At 43.3% G+C, this 22,579-nt stretch overlaps 1 protein-coding gene across 1 annotated transcript in view; it reads right to left on the bottom strand.

Moving 5' to 3' along the window:
- LOC141110996 (L-amino-acid oxidase-like) overlaps nt 1-22,579 on the bottom strand; it is a 53,576-nt gene that overhangs the window by 7,047 nt on the left and 23,950 nt on the right. Inside the window, exons 2-6 of the mRNA XM_073602879.1 lie at nt 22,178-22,401; nt 14,352-14,461; nt 13,920-14,121; nt 10,077-10,145; nt 4,333-4,466 (exon numbers count right to left, since the gene is read on the bottom strand). Coding sequence (XP_073458980.1) covers nt 4,333-4,466; nt 10,077-10,145; nt 13,920-14,121; nt 14,352-14,461; nt 22,178-22,401 — 739 coding nt within the window. The remainder of the gene's footprint in view (nt 1-4,332; nt 4,467-10,076; nt 10,146-13,919; nt 14,122-14,351; nt 14,462-22,177; nt 22,402-22,579) is intronic.

Raw genomic sequence — 22,579 nt, 5'->3', positions numbered from 1 at the left:
CTGGCACTCTTGCTGGGAAGATACTGTTTGAAAGACAAGCGGCCAGAAAACTTAATCAGGGACTCATCAACGCAGACAACTTGATCGGGAGTAAACAAGGCTGCAAACTGTTGGTTGAAGTGGTTTAAGAGGGGCCGACTTTTTTGGAGTCGATTGTATTCAGAGTCACCCCCAGGACGACAGAGTTAATTGTCATTAAAATGCATGAACTGCAAGATCTGCTCGTATCGTGCCCTGGCCATGGAGGCAAGGAACACGGGCATATGATGAATGGGGTCAGTGGACCAATATGACCGTAACTCACTCTTTTAAGTTATGCCCATAAGGAGGGATAGGCCCAGAACGGTCTTAAATTTGGAAACCGTAATAGGTTTCCATTCACCGGCGAGGGTCAAATAGGTATTAGTGGCGATGAATTGACCAGCATAAAAATTGCTTTGGTCCACAATAGATCTATAGAGATATTCCGTAAAAAACAGCGAATAAAAATCAAGTGGTGTAAAATCAGCTGTTTCCACCTGAATTCCGGGTTGGCCAGTGAATGGGGGAAGTACGGGTGCTGCAGAAGTGGTGAGCTCCCAATTAGGATTGGCAAATGCAGCAGGAAGGGCACTATGGGCTCTACGAGCCTGTCTTTGTCTTCTTGGTGGCTGTGGGACACTACTTGTGCTAGCCACCTCACCAGCTTGAACTGCACTTATGGGACTCGCCACATCACCACGTGATACCGCAGTGATGGTTTGACTATGACCAGGGTGTACTAGGCTGCTGGTGCTTGCCAGTTCAACAGAAGGATGAGCGGCACTAGTACTGGCTCCCTGCTCCATACGAGAGCCCTGCGGTTCTTGAACCTCAACAACAGCAGGAGAACGGGGTCGGGTACGCCTGACCTTGGCATGGACCACTACTTCGTCATCAGAGCTATCTGTCAGGGTGCTGCTGCTGTCTATGGGTTCGAATACTGAGCCTGAATCTGACAGATAGGTGACTTCCTCTTCACTCTCATCTGTTATGCTCAGAAATGTGTAGGCCTCTTCACTAGTGTACCTTCAATTGGACAATTTGGCCTCTAAATTTACTGGTACAACTAGTGCGACTCGCAGGAAAAAAAAGCACCTGACTGTCAGCGACTGCTTCAAACGCTACCAAAAAAACTGTTAGCGTTTGCAGGGATCAGGCCTGTTTTTTATTTTTTGCGCAACAAATAAAAAAAGACCGAACATTTTGAAAAAAAAACAAGTTTTTCTTTGTTTCTGTAAAAATTTTTTGTAAATAAGTATGTTTTCTTCTTCAATGATGGGCACTGATATGGCTGCACTGACGGGCACTGGTACAGCGGCACCGATGTGCACCGATGAGGTGGCACCAATGAGGTGGCACTGATGAGGTGCCACTGACGGGCACTGATGATGGGCACTGATAGGTGGCACTGATGGGCACTGATAGGTGGCACTGATGGGCACTGATAGGTGGCACTGGTATGAGGCACTCATAGATGGCACCGATGTGCACTCATAGGCGGCACTGATGGGCACTTGTAGGTGTCATTGATTGGTACTTATAGGTGGCACTGATAGGTGGCATGGATGGGCACTGATGGGCACTGATAGGTGGGCACTGATGGGCACAGATGGGCACTGACAGGTGGCACTGATGGGCACTGACAGGTGGCACTGATGACACTGATTGGTGGCACTGATTACACTGATTGGTGGCATTGCTGGGCACTGATTGGCACAGATTGGGCACATTGGGCACATGTGGATGGCCGTGGGGTACATACCTGGCAATGCACATGTTGCCCCCTTCCCTGGTGGTCCTAATGGCGTCCCTGGTGGTCCACTGTGGTCATCTGAAGGGGGCTGCGCTGATAAACAATCAGCGCAGACCCCCCCTGTCAGGAGAGCTGCCGATCGGCTCTCCTCTACTCGCGTCTGTCAGACGCGAGTGAGGAAAAGCCGATCAACGGCTCTTCCTATTGACATCGTGATCAGCCGTGATTGGACACGGCTGATCACGTGGTAAAGAGTCAGGCTGACACACCGCTCCACCGATCGCCGCGATGCGCGCCCCCGCGGACGCGCGGCGGCATGTTATCCTGCTGGACATCATGTGACTCCCAGTCAGGATAACGGAACCACCGCCCGGCCATCAATCTGCTATAGGCCGGGCAGTAAGTGGTTAAATGACTTTGAATTATACAGTCAAATACTGTTTGTTTTCTTTTTTACTGTTTACATTTTTTTTGTAAATGAGAACGGGTGAATAGTACTCAATCACATGGGGAGAGATATCTAATCTCCCCCTTATTGTTCAAGGGGCCTTCCAAATTCCAATAAGCTCCCCGATCGCAGACCCCCACGACCACTGGGCCAGGGTTATGGGGAAAAGACCTTTGTCCTTTGCACTTCAACGAGGTGTTTTGCCAGCAGGATACTTTGCCAACGTTTTTTGTGATGGAATTCTCCTTACAATCCAAACTAGACTCAAGAGTCTGATATGCATTTACAGGGGGATTGTACACGATTTATTTTCACTCTGTGACATTTACAATTAAAATAAACTAATATTGTTTAAATTACCAGCAAACAACATTTCATTGTGGATCTTAGGGGTCTTCTATGTATTATGGGGTAATTTTTGGGGGCTGTGTCCCATTTTCTTTTGAAAAAATTAAGCCAAGAGGGAAATGTCATTTGCCAGCGATTTAAAATGCTTTTTTCCTTTGTGAATGTCAGGGTTTTCCAAAAAAATCAGTGCTCCCAGACAAATGGAAGTTTTATTTTTTTTTTGTTTGTTTGCATTGGTACATGTTCTCCAGTGCAATGTCCACACCCATCCCCCATGCTATTTTTGACAACCCTTTGCCTAATACCCTAGAAAATTGTCAGTTTTGATTTCACAGATCTGACTCCCTTTGATTTCAGTGGGGTTTGGGTTTGGCATCGAAACTCCTTTGAAGTAGACATGTGTGGTTTGTTTTGTTCTGCATTGAAACTTTTCATTATTCGGAAATTCGGATGTTTCCAAATGACCAAATTACAATAGAAACGAATTTAAACAAATCCGAAATAACAAAACAAAAATTTCTGACAAAATTCAAATTCAAATTCAAATAGTTTTCAAACTGAATTCAAATAGTTTTCGAAATCAAATTTTTTTAAATCTAATTCGAATTTCCAAAGAGATTAGAATAGAATAGAAAAGAATAGACAATAATAGAATATAATAGAGTAAAGCAGCACAGCATATAAAATGAAAGAATACAAAAAATAAAAATAAAGGGATAGAATAGAAAATAATAGCATAGAGTATAATAGAGTAAAACAGAACAAAATATAATAGAATATAAAAGATCAGAATAAAATAGAATAGAAAATAAAGGAATAGGATAGAACTGAAGAGAATGGGATATAATAGAATAAAGAATAGAATAAAATAGAAATAATATAACCATCTTCTGACATTAAAATTTTAAAATGAATACATTTGAATAGAATAGAAAAGAATAAAATAGAAAAAATAGGATAGAATTGAATAAAATAGAAAGAATATAACCTTCTTCCAAAATTCTAATTTTGAATAGAATAAATTCAAATTCAAAAAGAACAGAAAATAATATAATAGAAAATAAAATAATAAAATAGAAAAGAATAGAATAGAATAAACAATAGAAAATAATAGAATAGAATAGAAAGAATATAACAATATAAGTGTTTTCAGAAATTCTAATTTCTAATAGAATAAATCCAAATTTGAATAGAATATAATAGAAAAGAAAAGCAAAGAACAGAAAATAAAAGAAGACTAGAATAGAAAAAAACAATAGAATTGAATGGAATAAAAAGAATATAACCATCTTCCAAAATTCGAATTTTAAATAGAATAAATTTGATTCAGAATGGAATTCGAGTTGAATTTGAATGCAATTCGAATCGTTTAAACTTTGAGAATTCAGAAAATTTTAATTGTTTCGAATTCAAATAAATGAATCAGAATCTTAAAACAAATTAAACAAATTAAACAAATTGTCATGAATCTGCAGTAATATCTTCATGTCCTGTCTGTCTGCTTACCTCTGGTCTGTGCATCAGCCTTAGGGCCTGCACTCTCACACCTGCTTGGTTAAGCAATCTTCCCTCAGCGTGGCTCCACCCTAGCCTCTACAGGATACACTATTTAACACTGTGCTGCCTTGCCCGAGCAATATTGTGTGTTTAGCTTTCAGGTCAGTTCAACTCACCACTCTTTAAGCTTTTAGTTTATATATATTTGTATCACAGGGAAATACAGGAAATATGACACATGTATGCATTTACTTTTTTACTGTACCTTGGGGTTTTAAAAATATACATATCCAGAACTGCTTCCATAAATGAGACGTAGGGCTGACTATTAGTATTCATCAAGTTTCCAAGCATCTTTATAGCACCAGCACTTAAATGTCCTTCATCCGCCATGATTGACTATTTCAGAAAAAAATAAAAGCACAGTATCAGGGTTTTGCAAAGATGGGAACTTATTAGACTTTAGGTTCATGTAGAGGGGTACATGTGGTGAGCTGCAGCTATTTCCCAATTTTTACTTTATAACACACTGCATTGTTACTAATTGCAGGTTGTTAAATGGCCATAAGATGGCAGTGCTCTGCAGTTTAGATGTCATAGGAACTAGTAAAGCATTGCTAAGAATGTTGGGACTTGTATGCTGCAAGCAGGACTTCTTCATTCAGTTAAAACGGAATATAATTACAGGTCCCAAGTAAGTGAGCAAAGGGGCAGGAGCTTATAAAAAGAAAAGCCAGACAGTTGGGAGCTATGTTGAAAGACCGAGTGGGAGGGAACCTAACCTATACCACACCACCATATGCTACAAGTTCATTTGTTGCCGTTGCTAGTTACTTAAGTCCAAGATTTCTTACAACACAGACTGCTACATAGAGACACAGACTCTGTAACCCAATCAGTGCTGCGGCCTATCTACACTAGCTGCCCATTAATGTACTGCACACAGGATACCAGCCCTAATACTTCCTGTATGCTTGATAGGTAGGAACTGTAAATGCATATTATTTAGTATGAAAAAGGAGAACAGCATCCAGAATGAAGGATGGGAAACTCCAAAAACCACAGGAAAGGGGGACTTTGAATGTGCCAATCAAATGAGGAAATCACAAAACCAGGATTATAAAAAAAAATAGAGTTTATTATATCACATTAAAACAGAGTGCCATCTAATTAAATCCCCACAATGAAATGCCAGTGATATATTTAGGCAGACGATATTCGATGGTACACACGTGTAAAATAAACACGTTTCGCTATATTAGCTTCCTCAGTAAGTCTACAATCAAATATAAGGTCCCCAAATTGGTAAACAGCAAAGGGTGGGGCCGGCCAGGCTCCCTTAAAGCTCACACCAGATCAAATGGTGGAATTAAAGGTCTTATAGGTATGGATCTTACCAGCCCTATTCAAGATGATATATACTTCCAAAAGAAATGGGTTCCCCAAGTTTTATGTGAGGGAGAGAGGGAGAAGGACATATAAGATGAGCTCACAGCAGCATCTTCATGTTCACAGTTGTTTGCCAAAGATTCAGTCTGCCTCACCAGTCTGTTTAATGCATTTTACCTCAGGCCTACTCTATCCAAAGAAGCAACAAGTTCCACAAGCCAAGCTTTGCACTTAAGGGGACACATTCCAATCCCTCTTCAGCTTAAATAACTTTTATAACCTTCTAACGTCTTTAAAGTGACTTCCCAGCTTGTGGCATTTATTAAAGGGGAACACTGTGCACCAATGTAGAGAGCTCCCTCAAGCCGGGAAAATAGTTTTTTCCACATTGTGTAATAGGTTCTATATGGGACACTTTTTTACCAAAACCCTCAGAGAGTTAAACTCTGGTACTTGGAACCCACAAGTGAGGTAGCCTAACATTCCTTGCTTTCTATCCCTTTTTGATTGTTTGGAGATATTTGTTATATGCGATTCTCCTTTATGTACATTAGATGTTAATTTTGTGCCTAAATTACTGCCCATCTAAATCGTATAAAAAACAAAATATTCATCGATTTCTTCATCAAAAGTTTATCCATACTTCCCAACTTTTTGCAATAAGAACGAGGCACACCTTTCAGCAAAAGTATGTAGGCATAGGACATACCCCCTTAAAGGACAATTATACAAAAAAAAGATTACTTAAACCCACAAGTGCTTGTTTTTTAACCACTACTATTCCTTTATTTTGGCTTTTGAAAATCGCCAATGCAGAAATGTAGAAACTAGATGAAAGGTTTAGCAGTGGGAAACACTTTTTGAAAGATAAATAGTGCATTTTATATACAATTATATAGATCAGAACAAAATGAGGGACAAATGAGGAGGAAAAAGGGACAGAGGGACTTTGTTCCAAATCAGGGATAGTCCCTCAAAATCAGGGACAGTTGGGAGCTATGGTTTATCCTTTGTGTGATAACCAAGTTGATATCTTTTACAGCTTTATGGTGGTGCCAGCAGGGGTTGTGCCTTAGACCCCATACACACTATTATGAAATTTTGGGTATAGCCTCAGATAGACAATTTCAAAGATTACTGTATAAAACATACCATCATCCACACTATTAGATTTTCTGCAAATTTTTGTCTTCAGATTTACCAAAACCATATAATATGAGGGCAAACTTTAATGCCGCGTACACGCGGTCAGACTTTCCGTCAGGAAATGTTCGATGTGAGCTTGTTGTTGGAAAGTCCGACCGTGTGTATGCTCCATCGAACATTTGCTGTCGGAATTTCCGGCCACAAATGTTTGAGAGCAGGTTCTCAAATTTTCCGCCAACTTCACTTGTTGTCGGAAAGCCTGATCGTGTGTACACAAGTCCTTCGCACAAAAGTTCACGGACGCTTGGAATCAAGCAGAAGGAGCTATTGAACCTCCTTTTTCTCGGCTCGTCGTATGTCTTGTACGTCACTGCATTCTTACGTTCGGAATTTCCGAGAACATTTGTGTGACCGCGTGTATGCAAGACAAGTTTGAGCCAACATCCTTCGGAAAAAAATCCACGGTTTTGTTGTCGGAAATTACGATCGTGTGTACACGGTATAAGAGTTTCAATTTGTATGCAATCAGGCAGGTCATTGCATGGTTTTGGTAAATCTGAAGACAAAAATCTGCAGAAAATCTAATTGTGTGTATGGGGCCTTACTCAGGGCTCACAAGTGAACTGGGGTCCCATTATACTCAGCGGCTCCTAAGAGGGTTGCGCTACAACTTTAATTAGCAGGATTCAAACATTTAACGGGTCCACAAGCACTGGAGTGCCACAGATAGTCTAAAGCAGCCCTTCTCAACCAGTGTGCCGCGGCACACTGGTGTGCCGTCAGAGGTTCTCAGGTGTGCCGCGGGATCAGGGGAGAGAAGGGCTGTCAGATGAGCCTGATCTCCCGATCCCCTGCTGAACTGTACATCGGCACTGTGAGAAGCTCCGTCAACCTCAGCAAAGTGAAAGTAAAGTGCAGGGGAGTGTGATGTGCTCTCTGCTTCCCCCTACAGTGCAGTACCTGGCTGAATGAGGAAACTGGAAAGGTACTGTACTAGAAGCTAGATTCGTTTTAAAAGGGCTTTATACATGTGTCTGTGCATGTGTGTGCGTGCATGTGAGTTTCTGACTGTCTGTGTGTGTGTGTGTACATGTGTCTGTATGTGTGTGTGTGTGTGTGTGTGTGTGTATATGTGTATATATGTGTGTGTGTACATGTGTCTGTATGTGTGTGTGTATATATGTGTGTGTGTGTGTGTGTACATGTGTCTGTATATGTGTACATGTGTGTGTACATGTGTCTGTATGTGTGTGTGTGTGTGTGTACATGTGTCTGTATGTGTGTGTGTACATGTGTCTGTATGTGTGTGTGTGTGTACATGTGTCTGTATGTGTGTGTGTATATATGTGTGTGTGTACATGTGCATGTGTCTGTATGTGTGTGTGTGCATGTGTCTGTATGTGTGTGTGTACATGTGTCTGTATGTGTGTGTGTACATGTGTCTGCATGTGTGTGTGTACATGTGTCTGTATGTGTGTGTGTGTACATGTGCATGTGTCTGTATGTGTGTGTGTACATGTGTCTGTATGTGTGTGTGTACATGTGTCTGTATGTGTGTGTGTATATATGTGTGTGTACATGTGTCTGTATGTGTGTGTGTGTGTGTACATGTGCATGTGTCTGTATGTGTGTGTGTGTGCATGTGTCTGTATGTGTGTGTGTGTGTGCATGTGTCTGTATGTGTGTGTGTGTGTGCATGTGCATGTGTCTGTATGTGTGTGTGCATGTGTCTGTATGTGCCTGTATGTGCGTGAGCATGTGAGTGTCTGTCTGTATGTGTGTTTGTACATGTGTGTGTGTGTGTGCATGTGTCTGTATGTGTGTGTGTGCGCATGTGTCTGTCTGTGTGTTTGTACATGTGTGTGCATGTGTCTGTATGTGTGTGTGTGTGTGCGCATGTGTCTGTCTGTGTGTTTGTACATGTGTGTGCATGTGTCTGTATGTGTGTGTGTGCGCATGTGTCTGTATGTGTGTGTGTGCATGTGTCTGAATGTGTGTGTGTACAAGTGCCTGTATGTGTCTGTATGCCTGTGTGCACATGTATGTGTCTGTATATATGTGTGTGTGTATATATCTTACTTTTAATCCGGACCCCCCCCCCCTCCATTCCTGTACCATCAGAACTGCTTTTGTAGGTCTTGTTTGTGATAGCAGCAAGGACTGCTTCTCCTCTGAAAAGCAACCCATGCACAGATCGCTTTTCAGAGGCATTTGGCAGACGGTAAAGAGGCATTATGTTGCCTCCTCACCACCTGTTTTAATGCAGCATCACTACACCGCAACCGTGCAATGAATACAGTTGCAGGGTAGTTGCAGTGCAGCCCCATTCACCCTAGGTATACCTCCAGCTGCAGCCACAGCATGTGTACACCCCCAGCTGCTGTCTCTGCAGCTAAAGGGGAAGAAGTTGGGGGTGGTAAAAACAGCTTAACCATGTGCTTTTACCACCCCTCCAACCTGACATGTGAACAAGCCCTTGGTTCACATCTGTGTGGCTGCGTGCTGCGTGTAGGTCAGCCCATTCATTTCAATGGGCTTCCCTAACCACAAAAATTCAGGGAAGGAAGTCCCCGACCTTTTTTTTTTTTTTAAATTGCACTGCACCAAAAGCACATTTTCCAATGTGTGAGGAACCATTAAGAATAATGGCACCCCTAAAGAGCAGAGCATTTGTCTGTGTGTCAGGAACGAGTGCGATTTTGCGCATGTTCCGCAACACACAGTAACGTGAACTAAGCCTTGGACTGGGGTGCCTCAAGACTGAAAATACTTTTTAAGGGTGCCCCGACTGGAAAAAGGTTGAGAAGCACTGGTCTAAAGATGGGAACTTGCCTTGTTTAGAATTTAAAACAGAAATACTGGACATCACAACCAGCTGAAAGCATTCCTTGTGTAAGGCCCCTTTCACACTGGGGCGGTGGGGGCGTCGGCGGTACAACAGCACTATTTTTAGCGCTGCTGTACCGTCGTTCTTGCAGTGGTATTCGGCCGCTAGCGGTTCGGTTTTAACCCCCGCTGGCGGCTGAAAAAGGGTTAAATCCGCTCATACAGCGCGGCTATAGCCGCGGTATTACCGCGGTATAGCCGCGCTGTCCCATTGATTTCAATGGGCAGGAGCGGTTTAGGAGCGGTGAATACACCGCTCCTTCCCCGCTCCAAAGAAGCGGCTCGCAGGACTTTTTTTACCGTCCTGCGAGCGCACCGCTTCAGTGTGAAAGCCCTCGGGCTTTCACACTGAACAAACAGCGGAGGCTGTTTAGGGGCGGTTTTCAGGCGGTATTTTTAGCGCAATACCGCCTGAAAACCGCTCCAGTGTGAAAGGGGCCTAAGTGTGGCAAATAACTGCCCAGGTTTTATCCCAGCTGATTTCATGCCTGCATACAAAAAAGCAAAATACACATCTAGAGAGATCCCTGTGTACAGTCAATGGATATTTGTGCTCTCAGTGTTATTGTTTTGGCCTAATAATTTTACCTGAAGGGAAACTTTATCAAGTGAGCCCAAGATTCCAGAGCAGTTTTCTCCAGCAACGTGTCTTACAAACTAAAGAAAGAAAATGTGAGAAGTTACAATGAAGACTAGATTTCCTCGAAGGTCAGGTTTTATCATTTTCTAATCCTGTTTACCTATCTGCATTGGCTTTTCCTCCTGTTCCTGTCTGTTTGTATTTGTATGCTGTTGCTCCTAGTAATGTGTCCATCTGCTCTTCTCTGAGTGCTTTGTACTGGCACCCTGTTCCTGTCTCTGTGTCTTCATTGGTTTTGCTAGGCATATACTTTAAGTTTTATACAGACATACCCAGTGCTATAGTTCCACAACAATCCCCACATAGATATAAAGATCAAACAGCAATCAAATATAATAAATGTGCAAAAATCATACTCCTAACTCAAAAGTGCAATATTTGTGTAACAAACTGCATAATAATAGAGTAAATCAATATACACTATATTTCCAAAAGTATTGGGACACCTGCCTTTACAAGCACATGAACTTTAATGGCATCCCAGTCTTGAGTTGGCCCACCCTTTGCAGCTATAACAGCTTCAACTCTTCTGGGAAGGCTGTCCACAAGGTTTAGGAGTGTGTCTATGGGAATGTTTGACCATTCTTCCAGAAGTGCATTTGTGAGGTCAGGTACTGATGTTGGACGAGAAGGCCTGGCTTGCAGTCTCCGCTCTCATTCATCTTAAAGGTGTTCTATCGGGTTGAGGTCAGGACTCTGTGCAAGCCAGTTACGTTCCTCCACCCCAAACTCACTCATCCATGTCTTTATGGACCTTGCTTTGTGCACTGGTGTGCAGTCATGTTGGAACAGGAAGGGGCCATCCCCAAACTGTTCCCACAAAGTTGGGAGCATGGAATTGTCCAAAATGTCTTGGTATGCTGAAGCCTTAAGAGTTCCCTTCATTGGAACTAAGGGACCAAGCCCAATCCCTGAAAAACAACCCCACACCATAATCCCCCCTCCACCGAATGATTTGGACCAGTGCACAAAACAAAGTCCATAAAGACATGGATGAGCGAGTTTGGGGTGGAGAAACTTGACTGAGTCCTGACCTTAACCCAATAGAATATATATATATATATATATATATATATATATATATATATATTATATTTGGGAGTTGTCCTGATGCTCAAATCCATCTATACTTTCATTGGCGAAGAGCTGGTGTTTCTGGTCCTTGTACTCTGATGAGAGCCATTTGTCACTAGCTGGCAATGCTGTATATTCTTATCTGACTGCTCTGATCCTACACATGCTCTCCTGTTCTGTTCTATCCTGGATTTACACTGTACTCCTGTCATCACATCTCTTCACCCCAAGAGCCCCCCAAACCCTTAGATACGGGCAATAACTCCCTGCTATCCATGACTGTATAAAAACAAAACACCTTTTGAGCTACCACTAGTATATATCTCCTATAACTCCTATCTGGACAGCTGCTAACATTGATCGTGTCCCATAAGACCGTGCAAAAACAATATATATATGAAAAGAAAATGCTGTACAAACTTTGTTCTCGGAAATTCCGATTGTGTGTACACCATTCCGAGGCACAAAATTCCACACATGCTCGGAATCAAGCAGAAGAGCCGCACTGGCTGTTGAACTTAATTTTTCTCGGGTCGTCGTACGTGTTGTACGTCACCATGTTCTTGACATTCGGAATTTCCGACAACATTTGTGTGACCGTGTGTATGCAAGACAAGTTTGAGCCAGCATCCTTCAGAAAAAAATCCACGGTTTTGTTGGCAGAAAATCCTATCAAGGGCATAACACTTAACCCAGGGGTGGTTCATATGTGTGCACTGACTGAACTTAATTGTGAGGTCACACGCTCTGAGGTGAGGGTATACACATAAGGGGGAAGCACCTGTGTGGACACGAGAACACGTTTGAATCCCCATTACAAGATTTGACTATTTTTGGAATGGACTTTATTATCTAATTACTGTATTTATCGGCATATAACACGCACTTTTTCCCCCTGAAAATCAGGGGAAAATCGTGTGTGCGTGTTATAGGCCGATCCCCGCCGATTTCTGTGTCATCGGAGCGATCGCGGCAATTGCCGCGGTCGCCGCCGACATACACAGCCGTGGGTAGATTCAAAAATGGCGCCGAGACTGCAGGGAGCCGAGATACACATACCCGAGTGTTCTTGGCTTTTTCTGGCGCCGCTGTCACGCCCAGTCCCGCCCCTGGACCTGTGTTATGTCCATCATAGGGCGGGACTGGGCGTGACTGTGAGCGGCGCCGAAAAAAGCAGAGAACACTCGGGTATGTGTATCTCGGCTCTTGTTGGATCCGAGATACCCGAGTGTTCTCGGCTTTTTTCGGCGCCTCGGCTCCCTGCAGTCTCGGCGCCATTTTTTGAATCTACACCGAGTACACAAAGCTGCACTGACATGGCTGGACTGGGGCAAACCTGCACTAACAAAGCTGCACTGGGGCAAGGCTGCACTGGGGCAAGGCTGCACTGGGGCAAAGCTGCACTGGGGCAAGGCTGCACTGACAAGGCTGCACTGGGGCAAAGCTGCACTGAGACAAGGCTGCACTGACAAGGCTGCACTGGGGCAAAGCTGCACTGGGGCAAAGCTGCACTGACAAGGCTGCACTGACAAGGCTGCACTGACAAGACTGCACTGGGGCAAGGCTGCACTGACACTGAAAAGGCTGCAGATGGACAGATAAGGCTGCATTGATGGGCATTTTAATGTAAGTTTTTTTTTCCTTAAACTTCCCTCCTAAAATTTTTTTTTCCTTAAAATTCTCTCCTAAACTTGGGGTGCGTGTTATACGCCGGCGCGTGTTATACGCCGATAAATACGGTATGTTATCTATGATTCACAAGATTTTCTTCTATTGTATCAATTTTTGCACATAGCACTTTTAGTCCACTGGGTCACTTTATACATTCATGCATGTGTTTAGATTATTACGATAAGATGTATGATGTTTGATTACATGAATAGGCGTGCGCAAGGGGTGTGCCAGGTGTGCCTGGGCACACCCTAACCCTGGAGTTGGCAACCCATCAATTGTGAGCATAGGCGTGTGCACAGGGTGTGCCGGGTGTGCCCAGGCACACCCTAATCACCCCGTGCACATTAGTGTTATCGCTCTGTGTAGCAGCAGAAACAGGGGAAAGATCTCCCTCTTACCGGCTCTGCCATAAGAGAAGTGTTTATGTTCTTCTCTTTCACTGTGCCGGCAGGGAGATCAATGTGCCGGGGTCATATATATGTAGACACCCGCACATGCATGTGTGTTTGAGCTTAAGGGTGCACACCCTAATGCAATAGGCTGCGCACACCTATGATTGTGAGCAGGTGACAGGTAAGCCGCAATCCTTACTTTACCGACCCCCAGAACTTGGACAGGATAGGTGGCTGGAGTGGAAATTAATGGATTGATCTGTATTTTCTTCTGCAGCAGCTGAAAGTAGGCTTCTCCTCCTAATCCTCTCGCCGATATTCAGCTGCTACTGGAGATAAATACAGGGGATTGGTACCAAAGTATGTCACCCCTCTTGTCCCAGTTCCTTTTCTTTCTGCTGCCCAGGTCCCCTTGTGTGCTCACCTGCTCCCCCTCCATTGTTTTAGGATGACGAGTGGGGAAAAGGCCAGTTAATATGTCACAAATGCATATGTGTTGGAGCTTTGAGGTGCACACACTAATACAATAGGCTGCGCACACCTATAATTACATGCTTTATGTTAATTTGATTCATGGTACATAATCAGTGTATATATGCACTAAAACGCTTTTATTTTTTGACATAGTATTTTCTGAGACACAGTGATTACCTTGTATGCCAAATTAGAATATAGATCATCAGGGGATATTTCTTCTTCCTCAGGGCTCAATGCAAACCCAAACAGGTTTGGCATCTTAGTAACATCCTTTTGCAGTTGTCTTATGTTATTGAACAAGTATACAGTGTTGTCATTAGATATGATAAAAGTGTTCATCTGCAATTGAAACTGACGAATTAATTCCCGTATAAGCCTGGAAAAATAAACAGATGCACGTTTTACAAATTTCACATAATAAGGTTAATAACACTTTCTGTGAAAAAGCTGGACTCTCTGCACTGCAGAGTGGAACATTATATAGTGTGAGTGTTAATGTTAAAATCTGAATCCTCGGAATTGGCAGCCTTAGTTTTTTATTATCAAAAGGTATGAAGATGAACTTTATATTTTTTTCATGAATATAAAAGAGCTTTTTATGGATACCTGTGAGACGGAGGAATACGCATGGGTCCCAGTTCTCCATACCAGCCCTCTGGATCTCTATAGGTCAGTACACGACCTCCTATGCGGTTACTGGCCTCCAGCACTGTCACCTGAAATATAAAAGATAGAGTGAATATTTTCCTGTAATGTTTCCACTAACACCAATCTTACCCATCATCAATTAAACTGGAACGCCAGGCCAAACATTTTTGGATAGAGTGAAAAAGGGCTAAATATCTGTTGGGTTTTTATTGTTACTGGTGTCCACCTTGAAGAGACTTACATCTGCCAACTCAACAAGAAGTGCCCAACAGACACCAACAGCAATAAAAATCTGTCAGATGTTCAAAACTTTTCCTGCTTCATCCAAAACTAAGAGAACAAAGGGAAAATTTTATATGAAAATCTCTGTTAATAAATCCTTTTAGTTCTGTATATGATACAGAAATGTTAAAACACGTGTCATGTCATGTTTTTATTGCTATGTTATGTTGCAGAGATTGTCTGTGATGCAATGATGGTAAATCTCCTCCTTAGACAGATGCCAATGGAACAGGTGTCCCCTTTGATAGATCACCTCCTCTTCCGGTAACAACTTAAATTTTAGATTTCTCATCTCTGTCTGGCCAATAGTTAACCCCCCCCCCCCCAGTGTGGAACAAAGACTGCAATAACACATGGCAAGGGTTCTGACCTAAACCAGAATAAATGTTTTTAACTTTGCAAATGAGCATTTGCATTCCAAACAAGCAGTAAAGACACTTTAAAACAAGTCCCCAGTCACCTAAGTATCAGTGGGCATTGTCATTCATTCATTTCAACATTCACGACAGATTTATGGATAGAGTGGAGAGGTTTCTATCCCTGTTAGGTAGATTTACCCTGTCTATTTGTCCTGTTGACAGCCGGTTCACACGGGGGCGACTTGTCAGGCGACCTAGCCGCCTGACAAGTCGCCTCACGTTCTGTACAATGGAACCGTTCTAATCGGAGCGACGCAAGTCGCTCCGACTTAGAAGAAAGGTTCCTGTACTACTTTGGGGGCGATTTGCATAGACTTCTATACAGAAGTCGTCTTGCAAGTCGCCCCGGCAGCCGTGTGCAGGTCGCCTCGGTGAGGCGACCTGCAAGTCGTGCCGCGTCTAGTGTGAACCGGCACTTACTGCCGGTTCACACAGGGGCGGCACGACTTGCAGGTCGCCTCAGCGAGGCGACCTGCAAACGACTTCTGAGGCGACTTGCAAAACGACTTCTGTATAGAAGTCTATGCAAGTCGCCCCAAGTCGCCCCCAAAGTAGTACAGGAACCTTTTTCTAAGTCGGAGCGACTTGCGTCGCTCCTATTAGAACGGTTCCGTAGCACAGAACGGGAGGCGACTTGTCAGGCGACTAGGTCGCCTGACAAGTCGCCCCTATGTGAACCGAGCCTTACTGTTATCACCAAGAGTACACAGTTAACCCTTTGATCGCCCCTGATGTTAACCCCTTCTCAGCCAGTGTCAATAATGCAGTAACAATGCATATTTTTTAGCACTGATCACTGTATTAGTCTCACTGGTCCCCAAAAAGTGTCAAAAGGGTCAGTTAGTGTCAGAATGTCAGCCACAATATCGCAGTCCCACTATACGTCGCTGATCGCCACCATTACTAGTAAAAAAAAAATAACAATAAAAATACATCAAAATTTCCTATAGTTTGCAGACACTATACCTTTTGCGCAAACCAATCAATATACGCTTATTGGGATTTTTTTGCCAAAAATATATAACAGAATACATATTGGCCTACATTTATGAAGCAATTCAATTTTCTAATTTTTTTTAGTGGATTAGTTTTATAGCAGAAAGTAAAAAATATTGTTTTTTACTTTCATAGGTGTACCTGCATAGGTGTGAACCAGGTCTTAGACAGTTATCACAGAAACAGGCAGTGCTGGGAAAAGGTCATCCAAAGCCCAGGGCGAAGAATGGGTAATATAATCCAGTAAAAGCACATCTGCCCACCTCCATTATATCTTTGACAACCGGAGTCCATCAAGACCGAACTCCAACCCCCCCTCAAAGAAAGAGGGGGAGGGGCTGAGACGTAATGTTTGTACTAAACGTTTAAAATGAGTGCACAAATATGAGGCTTACAGTGGCAAAAGAAAAAATGTCTGCGCCTGTGGTGTCACTTGAAGGAAAAATGCTCCTGTGTCACTATTGTTAGTTTGAGGAGGACTGATTTCCATCTGTGTCAGTGGGTTGAAGGAGAGGAAGGGACCTGGGCTCTGTGGGGTGCATGAAACTAAAGGAATCTAGGGGAGCTCTGAGGGAGGAATGGGGGCTAAAATGGCTCTTTCAGACATGTGGCCCGTGTTTGGCAGGCAGTGAGGGGGTAACTAGAAAGAGATTTGTAAAGAGCATAAACAAACTAAATGTACCCAGGCACAAAAAAGGGGGGCATGGGTGCAACTGACAAAACAAAAAAGAAAAATGGATAAGGAGTGATAAACGAATGAAGGGTGTCTTTTTAGTCCTTAAGAAAAGTCCATTAAAGTCACTGTGGCATCGAGTTCACATTGTGGCAGAGTCAGCAGTTTCTCCTCCAAGCAGGATCTGGTGGACGATCCCACTAGCAAACCATGTATAAACAGAAAAAAAACAAAGCAAATTATTGGCACAACTGAAGGGACAACGATGAGGTTTTGGTGGACAAGTCCATGAAATGGTAGTCCATGAATATAACAGCCCACTGTAGTGGAAGATTTGTCTTGGAGCAAGAAGCAGCTCTAGGGTCCGAGCGGATTATCACCATTATCACAGCGCTTTCTATTTTTAATCATGTAGGTGTTTCATCTTTTACTATATTAACCGATTTCCGACCGGCTCACGTCTTTTTCCGAGGGCAGAATGGCACCCCTGCGCGAAAACCCGTACGGGTACAGGGTTTCCTTTAAGAGCCGCCGGAGGCACGCGCGAACGCCCACTGCACAGCGGGGGACCCGATGCGCGTTGCTGCCAGTCGCGATTGCCGCCTGCCACACGCAATCGCGTGCACGAGAGCCAGCAGGGGGATTTGTAGGAACAACAATATGTCTCCTCACCTAGTCAGTCCTATCCCCATACAGTTAGAACACACTGAGGAAACACACATTTAACCCCTTGATCACCCCCTAGTGTTCACTGTATAAATGTCAATGGTCCCAAAAATGTGTCAAAAGTGTCCGATCTGTCCGTTGCAATGTTGCAGTACCGCTAAAAATCGCAGATCACTGCTATTACTGGTAAAAAAAAAAAATAATAATAATAAAAATGCCATAAAAATACTATAAATCTTTCAAAATAGTTTGTAGATGCTAGAACTTTTGAGCAAACCAATCAATGTATGCCTATTGTGTTTTTTTTTACCAAAAATATGTAGAAGAATACATATCGGCCTAAACTGATGAAGAAATTAGGTTTTTTTAAATCAGGGATATTTATTATTGCAAAAAGTAAAAAATATTTTTTTTTTCAAAATTGTCGCTCTTTTTTTGTTTATAGCACAAAAAATAAAAACCGCAGAGGTTAACAAATACCACCAAAAGAAAGCTCTATTTGTGGGAAAAAAAAGGATGCAAATTTTCGTCTGGGTACAGCATCGCATGACTGCGCAATTGTCAGTTAAAACGACACAGTGCCAAATTGTAAAAAGAGCTCTGGTCAGGAAGGGGGTAAAATCTACCGGGGCTGAAGTGGTTAAAGCTTTAACATTGTTACACTTAGATGGTGCTGCTCTTCTTTTCCTCTCCTGCCCAGAGCATTACATCCTTTCTACAAAAAAAAAAATCCCCACCAGTTGCACAATGGCCTCCAGTGGTCCTTCGATTACATCTTTCTTCAATTAATGAGGCTGTGGCGCACATGTGCAAGATGAAGAGAACCACGTGGAGATGCTATTGGAATTAGAGACTGTGTGCTCCTGTGATTGCTAGAACATTAACAGAGGTAAGTATGAGAACAGATGATCTGCACCCAGGGGATTGGGGGTATGACCAAAGGTATAATTGTCCTCTGATGTATTTTTTTTTTTATGCAATCATTGTAAGTGTTGATTGCATACGCTTATAATATCTAAGGCTGACTGTCTAACACTGTATTGGTTTTATACTATATGCTTTTACTTTTTAATACTATTGAAGGTTCTGTTCTTCCTCATTTGTTGGCACAGAGAGCTTGCTGCTTGTGATATTTCCTCTTCTTTAAGTTCAGTTTGGTTGGAGTAGATTGAAGTGTACAAGATGTACTACGAGCCTGAGGAGGGTTGCGGAATTCCTTGTACCATTCAGGCAAATCCATAATCGGCAGCTGCAAATGATCACAGAAAGCCTGTTGATCGTCCGGTGTTATCAAGAAGTATTGCTTTCCTTGATAGGTCGCATTTAAGGTGAAAGGTTATTTGAAGATATCACGAAAGTTCCTGGAACAAATTTACCACATGCTCATTAAAGGTGATAAGTTCATTTTGGCGCGCTTTTGCCATTATGTCTTCCTTCAGTGTAAAGTTGGGGAGACAGCAAATAATGTCTCTCATGGGTGCTGAATCAGCTGGGTGAGCCTGCAAAGCCCTATGCGCTCTCTTAAACTCAATCATGTGTCAGCTTGGCGTTCTAACAAGTTATTAAAGATGGATTGCAGATAGGGGAGGGCTGGCAGCCTTAGGCCTGGGGGGCAAGTCCAGTCAAGTGGCCCATTGAACCACTGAATCAGCTCACCATCCATGCCCACCTGGTTTTTCAATGCAGCCTAACCAGTGCCCATCAGTGCAGCCTCATCAGTTCCCATCAAGGCAGGCTAATCAGTGCCCATCAATGCAGCCTTACCAGTGCCCATCAACTCAGCCTCATCAGTGCAGCCTGATCAGTGCCCATCAATGCAGCTTGAATCAGTGCCCATCAATGCAGCCTTATCAGTGCCCATCAGTACAGCCTCATCAGTGCCCATCAATGCAGCCTCACCAGTGTCCATCAATGCAGCCTCATCAGTGTCCATCAATTTTGCCTCATCAGTGCCCATCAATTTTGCCTCATCAGTGCCCATCAATGCAGGCTGATCAGTGCCCATCAATGCAGACTCACCAGTGCCCATCAGTGCAGCCTCACCAGTGCCCATCAACGCAGCCTCACCAGTGCCCATCATGCAGCCTCACCAGTGTCCATCAACGCAGCCTCACCAGTGTCTATCAATGCAGCCTCACCAGTGTCCATCAATGCAGCCTCACCAGTGTCCATCAATTTAGCCTCATCAGTGCCCATCAATGCAGCCTCATCAGTGCCCATCAATGCAGACTCACCAGTGCCCATCAGTGCAGCCTTACCAGTGCCCACCAATGCAGCCTCACCAGTGCCCATCAATGCAGCCTCACCAGTGCCCATCAATGCAGTCTCACCAGTGTCCATCAATGCAGCCTGATCAGTGCCCATCAATGCAACCTCACCAGTGCCCATCAATGCAGCCTGATCAGTGCCCATCCAATGCAGCCTCACCAGTACCCATCAATGCAGCCTCACCAGTGCCCATCAATGCAGCCTCACCAGTGCCCATCAATGCAGCCTGATAAGTGCCCATCCAATGTAGCCTCACCAGTGCCCATCAATGCAGCCTGATCAGTGCCTATCAATGCAGCCTGATCAGTGCCGATCCAATGCAGCCTCACCAGTGCCCATCAATGCAGCCTATCAGTGCCCAGCAAATGCAGCCTGATCACTGGGGTAGGGTAAGTATGGGGGGGAGATGGGGTGTGGGGGTCAGCTGGGGGTGTCAGGGTCTCTCACCTTGAAGCTCAGCTCAGCAGGTCCTTGCACACCACGGCCTCCTGGTGGGTGATGCTCCTGGTCCTGGACCTGGGGTCAAGTTGCAGCCAGCAGCAAGCTCCCAGCACCGTGGCCCAAGCCAGTCATGTGCGTCTTGACTGCCTGGCGTGCCCCGCCTCTGCCTGCCTCCAAAGTCTCCAGGAGTTGTAGTTTCCTCTGCGCTTGAGCACGGACTACAACTTCCAAAATGCAGCAGCGGTCGGCCACCGCGGCTGTGCCCCCGGCCCGACTTCCTAGAGATGAAAAAAAAATTACAGCTGGCAGTGGCCGTTGGTCATTTTCAACATAAGTTAGGGCAGCCTGGGGGGCAATTGCCACCCTACCCCCTGGCCCAGCCCATCCCTGATTGCAGAGCAGAGGCAATACAATTGGGCTCAACCATTTCTGGAACCCCCCAGACTGTAATGTTATGTCGTCACACTTATCCAGGTCCTCTAGGTGGTGGTTAATCGCAATCAGATGAACTGAGTGTGACTTTCTCTAGGTGGGTAATGGCACTGTCACGTCTAGAGCCAGATTTTTATGCTGCAAATAGTTTTTCAGATAAGGCAAGAAAGTCTGGCTTGAGCTTTGTGATAGAAAGTGATAAAAATAAATGTATTTATTTATTTTTACTTGTAATGGCGGCGATCAGCGGCTTATAGAGGGACTGCAATATTGAGGTGCACAAATCGAACACTGACAATTTCGACACTTTTTTGGGAACCAGTGACACTAATACAGTGATCAGTGCTAAAAATAATTTATATATAATTTATTTATTTATAAAAATGTCATGAATATATCCCATAGTTTGTAGACGCTATAACGTTTGCACAAACCAATCAATATATGCTTACTGGGATTTTTTTTACCAAAAAATATAGAATATATAGAATATAGAATAGAATATATATTGACCTAAATTGATGAAATTTTTTTTTTTTTTTTTTATTGGATATGTTTTATAGCAGAAAGTAAAAAATATTGTCTTTTTTTCAAAATTGTCAGTCTTTTTTTTGTTTATAGGGCAAAAAATAAAAACGCAGAGGTGATCAAATACCACCAAAAGAAAGAACTATTTGTGGGAAAAAAAGGACATAAATTTTATTTGTGTACAGTGTCACACAACTGCGCAATTGTCAGTTAAAGTAGTTAAAGTAACGAAGTGCCGTATCGCCAAAAATGGCCTGGTAATGAAGGGAGTTAAATCTTCCGGAGCTGAAGGGTTAAACAACTACCCTGTCCATACATGGATCGAAATTTGGTCAGTCCCCGATGAAACGGACAAATTTAAATTCATATATGATCAGCTTAACACTCTCCTTCCCCCAGACAGACAATGCTGGTGTCTAAAGGTGCCCCTGTGCTCTTTCTTCCAGAGTTGGAGCACTCTAATACAGGAGGTGTATTACTGGCCAGTGGCCAGATCATTAGGTGGAAACAGAGAGTGAAAAGCCTAAATAAGAACTAAAACAGTCACCACATCTAATGACTGGTGTGCTGCAATATATTAAATCTATTTGGTTTTGGGTTTAATATCGCTTAAAATAAAGTTTGTTATGTAATTCTTTTTAACAAAAACAATGAATTGTAATCTGTGCATGCTATGATTATATATGCATTGCTGAAGCTTCAGACTGGAAGTTTGGCAATGGTGGTTGAGCAGATTGCGAGGGCAGAGCACAATAACCCAATAATATAATACAGTTTATGAAGCTAATCATGCACACATTTTAATACGGTAAGCTTAGCTATTCTAAGATACACTGACACATGTGCTTTGATCTGAAGGTTTAGTTTTACTTTAACCTTTCTTTTGTCTATTTAAAAAATACATTTTTCTTTGGCTATGCCTGCACTTTCGCGCTGAGGCCTTGACAGTGCTCGGTACATTGACATGCCAGGGTTTCCAAACCTTATCATAAATTACTAAGGTACAGTAAATTGGAACTGGATGGAAAGGAGTTACTACCAATGTCTTTGAGTACCTCCTGATAAATTCATCAACTTACTCTGTGACCGGCATCCTGTAATGCTTTGGCCGCTGATAATCCGGACATCCCAGCGCCAACAATTACAATGTGTTTCCGATTGGATTTTGGGACAGAAGGCAATCCTTGTATGGCAATATCCATCATCTCTTCATACTCCGGATCCTTAAGACACTCTTCCAACAAGTTTGAACCTTTGCTGCTTTGACCATATACTCCAGCCCAAATCAGCAGGCTGAGAAATACTGAGGGAACAAAACAATTACAAAGTACTTTAGATAATATTTTTACTAACCAACCATAAAAATATGAATATACAATTAGGTCCATCAGGGCCATCTTTAAGGCAGGGCAAAAGGGGCAGCTGCCCTGGGCCCAATCATTGTTGTGGGGCCCAAAGCAGCTGGCTCATACTTGTCAACT

Source organism: Aquarana catesbeiana, linkage group LG10 (assembly GCF_042186555.1).
Source record: "Aquarana catesbeiana isolate 2022-GZ linkage group LG10, ASM4218655v1, whole genome shotgun sequence".
Taxonomy (NCBI): Eukaryota; Metazoa; Chordata; class Amphibia; order Anura; family Ranidae; genus Aquarana; species Aquarana catesbeiana.
Note: the sequence above shows the minus strand (reverse complement) of the source record. Positions and strands in the feature narration are given on the sequence as shown.